General features: G+C 49.9%; 1 protein-coding gene across 1 annotated transcript in view; it reads left to right on the top strand.

Annotated features, from left to right (window-relative positions):
- Window positions 1-3,833, top strand: part of ap4m1 (adaptor related protein complex 4 mu 1 subunit) — a 12,141-nt gene extending 8,308 nt beyond the window's left edge. Inside the window, exons 10-16 of the mRNA XM_015396917.1 lie at window positions 175-228; window positions 302-408; window positions 486-577; window positions 1,003-1,047; window positions 2,018-2,068; window positions 2,398-2,515; window positions 3,139-3,833. Coding sequence (XP_015252403.1) covers window positions 175-228; window positions 302-408; window positions 486-577; window positions 1,003-1,047; window positions 2,018-2,068; window positions 2,398-2,515; window positions 3,139-3,330 — 659 coding nt within the window. The 3' untranslated portion in view covers window positions 3,331-3,833. The remainder of the gene's footprint in view (window positions 1-174; window positions 229-301; window positions 409-485; window positions 578-1,002; window positions 1,048-2,017; window positions 2,069-2,397; window positions 2,516-3,138) is intronic.
- The last annotated feature ends 2,726 nt before the right edge of the window (window positions 3,834-6,559 follow it).

The raw sequence follows: 6,559 nt of genomic DNA, 5'->3' as shown, positions 1-6,559 counted from the left end.
ACAGTAGAAACCTTAGAACCAGAGAGACAGTAGAACCATTAGAACCAGAGAGACAGTAGAACCATTAGAACCAGAGAGACAGTAGAACCATTAGAACCAGAGAGACAGTAGAACCCTTAGAACCAGAGAGACAGTTGTGAGTCTGAATCTGTCCCACTCTGTCGTTTGTCTCAGAGATGAGGATCGGTCTGAACGAGGAGTTCTGCATAGGGAAGGCTCAAGTCAGAGGTAAGCTCCTCCCACCTGGTCTTTTGACCGGGTCAGAACCAGTTTCCCACTAAAAGGTTCTGGTTCTGTCCAGGATACGGAGCAGCGGTGCGGGTCGATGAGTGCAGCTTTCATCAGATGGTCCAGCTGGAGGAGTTCGACAGCCACAGGATCCTGCGTCTCTGTCCGACACAGGGAGAGGTGACGGAACCATCCGTGGTTCTGGATTAGTTCTTCCATCATCTGCTGTTCCCTCACTCCTCCTCCTCCTCCTGCAGCAAACGGTGATGCAGTACCAGCTGAGGGATGAGCTGCCGGCGCCGCTGCCTTTCCGCCTCTTCCCAACCATAGAGAGGGACCCTGCTGGAAGGTGAGCTGGTACCGCCCTCAGAACCAGAACTGCTGGTACAGAAGAAACAGGAAGTTAGAACATCTGGTTCTTCAAGAGAAACTGAAGGAACTGTGAGGAAGGTGGTTCTGGGTCCATCAGTGGATCCACATCTTGTTTAGGCTGCAGATCTATTGCTGGTACCGGGTTCTGAACACCCACAGATCTTTCTTTAGTTCCCCATGCAGAAAAGCAGAACGTTCTATGGAGCATTCATGGTCCAGAAGCAGACAAACTGGGCTAAGAACAGAGACAACAACCAAAGATCTGTTTATTCATTCTAGTTTATATGTTCTAGCAGAGCTGAAGTGGTTCCCCCTCCCTGACCCGGTCAACTAGAACCAGAACCTCTCCTGTGTCCAACATGTCTCCTGCTCTCTGATTGGTTCTGTTCTTCTTCTCTGCAGGCTCCTGATGTACCTGAAGCTCCGCTGTGATCTTCCACCAAAGAGGTCCGTTTGAACCTGAACCTCCAGTTCTGGTGGAACCCTCCATCATGACTGCCAGATCTGCTGCAGATAGATATAGAGGGTATAGAGCGTACTAGGTTATGGTCTGGGTTCCAGATGGATCCATTTAAACGGGTCTAGATGTTCCCAGCTTGATCCGTCTGAAGGTTCATGTTTGTTTGTTTTTTTTTCGGTTCTGCTGGATCTGGGCGGGTCAGAACAGGGCTGATTGAACTGGGCTGCTGCAGCCCGTTCCAGTCCAGCCCGGCCCGTCTGGCCCTGATTTGCACATGAAAATCAGTCTAGGTACAGCAGCACGTCAGCACGAGCGACATATGCAAACATCTGGACCAGCTCCAGGCTCGGCACTGCTGGTTGCTAGGAGGCGGCCCTAGTTCCTTTCTGGGGAAGAAAAAAAAAAAGCAATCGAGTGAAGTTTCTGTCCATCAGCCTGACAGGAACCAGAAGGTCCTGAATCAGAATATCTGGACCCATCCTGGTTCCTTCTGACTGGACCGAACATGGTTCCTTCTGACTTGAAACATCCTGGTTCTTTCTGATTGGACCCATCCTGTTTCTAAGGGTCAGCAGAAACCAGCAAAGTGAGGCTGAGGATGGAGCCCACAGCCCCTCTTCATCTTCCCACAGAGGTGGTACCAGGATGGTCATCAGGCAGTAGAACCTGGACCTGAAACAGCTGAGAAAGAAAGTCGATGACAGGATAGAGAGAGCTTCCAAAGATGGACAGGGACGGTGTTGGACTTTGTCCCGATTATGAAAAGGAGACGTGTTGGAAGTCAGGATAGAGAAGCAACAGAAGGAAGTAGAACATTCTCTGGAGACCCAGATGAAGGTCAAAGGTCAGAGGGAGCTGAGTTTAGAGAGGAAGAGGAGGAGGGTCTCCATGGTGATGGTTAATGAAGATAATGATTGTTACTGATGATGATGATGACACTCCTGTACTGTCTTGCAGCTCTGCCATCAATGTCAGCATCTTCATCCCGGTTCCAAAAGGCTCTGTCAGGTGAGCTAGTTGCCATGGAAACTATTGTTCCTCTTGCAGTAGATTCTGGTTCTGGTGTGTTCTGGTGGATGGATCCACCTAAACCTGGTTCTGATCTGGAGATTAAATGAGCCGTTTGAGCAGCAGTTTGGGTCGGACAGAACCACAGGGCCTGCCGATCCAGACTGATGTTCTGATCCGACCCAGCAGAGTCCAACATCAGTACATTCAAACAAGTCTGGTCCAGACTCCAGCTGAACCCACCTGGTTCTGGTTCCATGGCTCCAGAACCAGGAGGGTTCAGCTGGAGTCTGGTGTCTGATGATGATGTCCATCGTCTGTCCCTCCAGCCTGTCCCAGGAGTTGAGCAGTCCGGATCAGAACGCTGAGCTGCAGCAGCAGAACCGAGCTGTGGTCTGGAGGATCCCGCGTTTCTCTGGAGGAACCCAGCTCTCCGCCCTGTTCAAGGTCAGCAGGGTTCTTTTCTCTTTGCCTGCAACGATCAGAACCAGAACCTGTTGAGGAAATAACCAGCCCAGTCCAGATTAAGGATCCGACCTATGTTTTACTCTGGGGTCTGTGGTTAGAGGTTCTGGACAGGAACCTAAACCATCTCAGACAGAACCATTCAGAGACCCGGTTCTATGCCAGTCAGGCTCCAGTGTTCTGGTGGGACTGAGATCCAGTCCATTAGAACAGGGATGCCCGGTCCTGTCCTTCTTCTGCTGAGTTGTCTTTCGGGTCGGACGTTCTGGAGACATGCAAAACTGGGTCTTCTGGGTCCTCCAAAGCAGGTCGGCCATCCCCTCGTCTCAGTTCTTTCTGACTCAGAACTTCACATGAAGTTACTTGGAGGCTCAGAACCAGAACCTGGGTCCGTCTCAGTTGGACCTGCTGAGCTGACCCGTTCCCTTTAATAGGTTCTAACTACTACAGCCCAGTTTATAGAGCAGAACTACAAGCCGACATTTAAGAATCATCAAGGGTAAAGTCTGGTTCCAGTTTGCCGATCCTGATGAGTTCTGGTTCTGTGCATGCAGAGATCCATCTGTGTTACCCTTTTGGTTCTGACCCATGTGTCTTTTTCCCAGCTGGATGTCCCGGCACTGAGCTCGGCCTCCATGTTAGAGCTCGGTCCGGTCGCTCTGACCTTCGAGCTGCCCAAGCTGACCGCCACCGGACTGCTGATCCGCTTCCTGCGCCTGACTCCGGTCCAGCCCGGCACACCGCAGCGCTGGGTCCGATACGTCACTCACTCCGACTCCTACGTCATCCGGATCTGAACTGGGATCAACCAGAACTACGTCTGTAAATAAAGTTGTGTTGAACCAAGCCAGACCCGATGCTTGTTGTTTTTGGACTTGAGCAGAACTAGAACCAACCCTGAGCAGAACCAGACCAGGTGACTTTTCTCCAGGTTTAGTTTCTGTTGTGTCCATCAGATTGCGGAACCAGCGGTAATCAGTCCACCTATTCAGAACTAGAGGTCCAAAACAATCCGAACAAATGAATACCCTGCTGGCTGAAGGAGAACCCTCAGAACCAGAACCTTCAGCGGCGAAGCAGCTGGATATAGACCTTCAAAATAAAGCTACCCTCATGCTGGGTTCTGGAATCTATCCAGTTCTCATATTGTAGAACCTTCAGTTCTCTATAACCCAAATTACACTACTCTGAAAACTGACCCGCCCCGAGTTGGGACCTAGTTTGGATCAGTTAACCGTGCCGACCTCGGTTCCTCACGACTTGCACACCACACTAGCACGCAGGCTCAGACTGGTAATCTGTGATGCCGGTCCTAATTTCAGAGTGCGAGGGCCCGCCCTCCTTAAATCATACAGGACCCAAAACTTAGTCTCTGGATGAAGCTCCTACCTGTGACAGTAAATTACTCAAGGAGCTCAAGAAGTAAAACGACGTTACTTACCTAGATGATGCATGCGGTATATATAGCCCTGCCTTGTCATGCACCTCCTTCTGACGGCTGGCATATGGTGTAATTTATTTCTTCAAACTGTAAAATCCTTGCAACAGACTAAATTATAATAAAACTAAAATGCTTTCTTTAAACCAAACTACGATGTTCCTCTTATATTTGCTGAATTAAAGTTAGAGTATTTTGCAAAAAGATGTTGCGGTGCATGATGGGGTTTTGCATCTAAAGGCTTACGTTTCCTTTAGATGCAATCTTGTCTGCATGCATTGTTGCCAGGTTGGGTTGTTTCCCAATCGGTTTTGTGGTGCAGTTTAGGATGGCCGTCTATGGGTAAAAATATTTTTCTTTAGATTTATGGCCTAAGACATCAATAGACTTTGGTTCTTATTTCGTATATCCAGACGGTTCATGAAAATTTTTTGGGCTGGAAAACGTGAGTCAGTGACATCTGGCAACCCTGCTGATGTGGTGAGTGTGGACATAAGTGGGCCAATGTCAATGGAAAAATGCGAGGGCCGAAAATCGTTCCCAGTCTGAGCCTGCTAGCACGGTTCCTCGCCTCCCAGTGACAATCTACAGTACTACTGCTCTCTAGAGGGAAACAAGCAAATCATGAGCTGACATTTACAGTCAATGGTTATCTTGGTTACCCTGTTTGGACCGATCTTGGCACAGTTTCAAAAGGGTAGTATAAATCAGGCTTATGGCACTACAGCAGGGGCGCTCCAGTCCAGTCATCGAGAGCTACCATCCTGTAACTTTTAGATGCATCTCTTCTCTAACACACCTGAATCAAGAGGCTCAGTCCCCTAATTTAGCCCAGCAGAGGCAAGGTAACGAGCCACTCATCCGACTCAAGTGTGTTAAAAATGAGGTGCATCAAAAAGTTTCAGGATAGCAGCTCTTGAGGACTGGACTTGAGCACCGCTGCATTACAGCTACTGTTACCATGGTAACGCTCAGATCTCTGTTCTCCAGTTGGTTCCAGTGGTCTGCAGTTGTCCCTGAATTACCGGTCGTTCTAAAGAGGTCTCTGAATATGCCGTCTGGACATGGACCAGAAAGATTCTGGATCCTTTGAAGCAGAACCGTCGGCGAGCATCAGCAGGTTCAGTCCAGAAAGGTCATGGTCTCATCTGCAGAACCGAGAGGAAACCTCAAAATGAGAATTCTGAGATTCTGTGCTGATTCAGACCGATCATGCTCCCTGACCCGTTCCACTTCTCCTTTAGAACTTCCCTCTATGATTCAGCAGCTGGGCGACTGTGGAGCCGATGCAGTTCGTCCAAGGTTAGACCCGGTTAAAGCCCGGACCGATTCTGTGGGCTCATCTTTTCCTCTGAGTTCCCACAGGAAGGTTGGCGGCGCTGATCCAAAACAGCCGCAGGAAGTGGACGAGGCTGACAGGGACAGCAGCCGGGTCGGCTCTGGACTTCCTGATGGAAACAGTTTGGACGGCCCGGTTCTGAGGTGTGTCCTGTTTTAAAGGCCCGACTGCAGCGCCTCTTTATGGTCTGATTTCACAACATGATTCTGCTGAGCAGCGTGTTCTGGATCAGAGGATTGTTCCAGAACCGGCTGTAACCTCCTCTGGTTCTGGAGTGGGTGGGGTGGGCAGAACCAGAGGAAACTGACCTTTTGGACCCAGACTGGGTTCCACCATCAATCTCCTTACAGAACTGGGTCTGAGGAGACCTTTAGGGTTCTAGTAGTGTGTTCTGTCAGCTTTGACCCGTCCTTTAAAAAGGTTCTGGAGTGATAACCACCATCTCTAGAGGTTCTGTGGTGTGTTTAACTCAGTCGTAGAGGACGGGTCCAAACCTATGGTTCTGTTGGTTCAGAACCTCTGGAGTACTAGAACCAAATGTACTGATTATCTTGCCTGGTTCCAAAGCCACAGAACCGGGTGTCTAATTGGACCCGACCTCTGTACCAAGGTATCATAGAACCGCAGCTGAAGCCCGGTCCAAACCGGGTCATATGAGGCTAAGGTTCACTGACGCCATGCTGGACCTGAACCAGAAATCTGAGCCAGAACTCCATTACTGAAGCCAGGTTGTAAAGGAGATTGGACCAGAACCAGAACTCCTTCACAGCAGTTTGAGGTTCTGCTGATCTTCACCACTTTAAGAGCTTCAGAACCCCTGAGACGGGTCCAAGCGGGTCCTGGAAGCATTCAGCGACACCTTGTTCCTCACAGGACCATGCTGATTCCAGAAAAAAGGCCCAGTTTGGTTCTGGGTCATGAAAAGGTCCAAAGGAACCAGCAGCTTCTGGGATGGAGGTCCATCTCTGACCCGTCTGGACAAAGACATCCGTTTCTGACAGAGGGGCCGGTTCTGTACTGGGAGCGCTGGTTTGGACCGTTTTACTTCTTATTGGACCGAGTCCAGCAGAAGTTCTGGAGGATTCATTGGTTCAGGTTCATCCTTCCTGCCTGCATGTGGTGGTTCTGACCCGTCAGGCCAGCGGTCCAGTAGAGCCGCTGGAACATTTGCAGAATGAGGAGCAGGTTCTTCTGGAGAACACAGGCAGGAAGAACTTAGAGGTCAGAACCAGGAGGGTGACGCTGTTCT

Source organism: Cyprinodon variegatus, unplaced genomic scaffold, assembly GCF_000732505.1.
Source record: "Cyprinodon variegatus isolate N-32 unplaced genomic scaffold, C_variegatus-1.0 Scaffold830, whole genome shotgun sequence".
Taxonomy (NCBI): domain Eukaryota; kingdom Metazoa; phylum Chordata; class Actinopteri; order Cyprinodontiformes; family Cyprinodontidae; genus Cyprinodon; species Cyprinodon variegatus.
The sequence above is the reverse complement of the archived record's forward strand: the minus strand, read 5'-3'. Positions and strand labels throughout refer to the sequence as shown.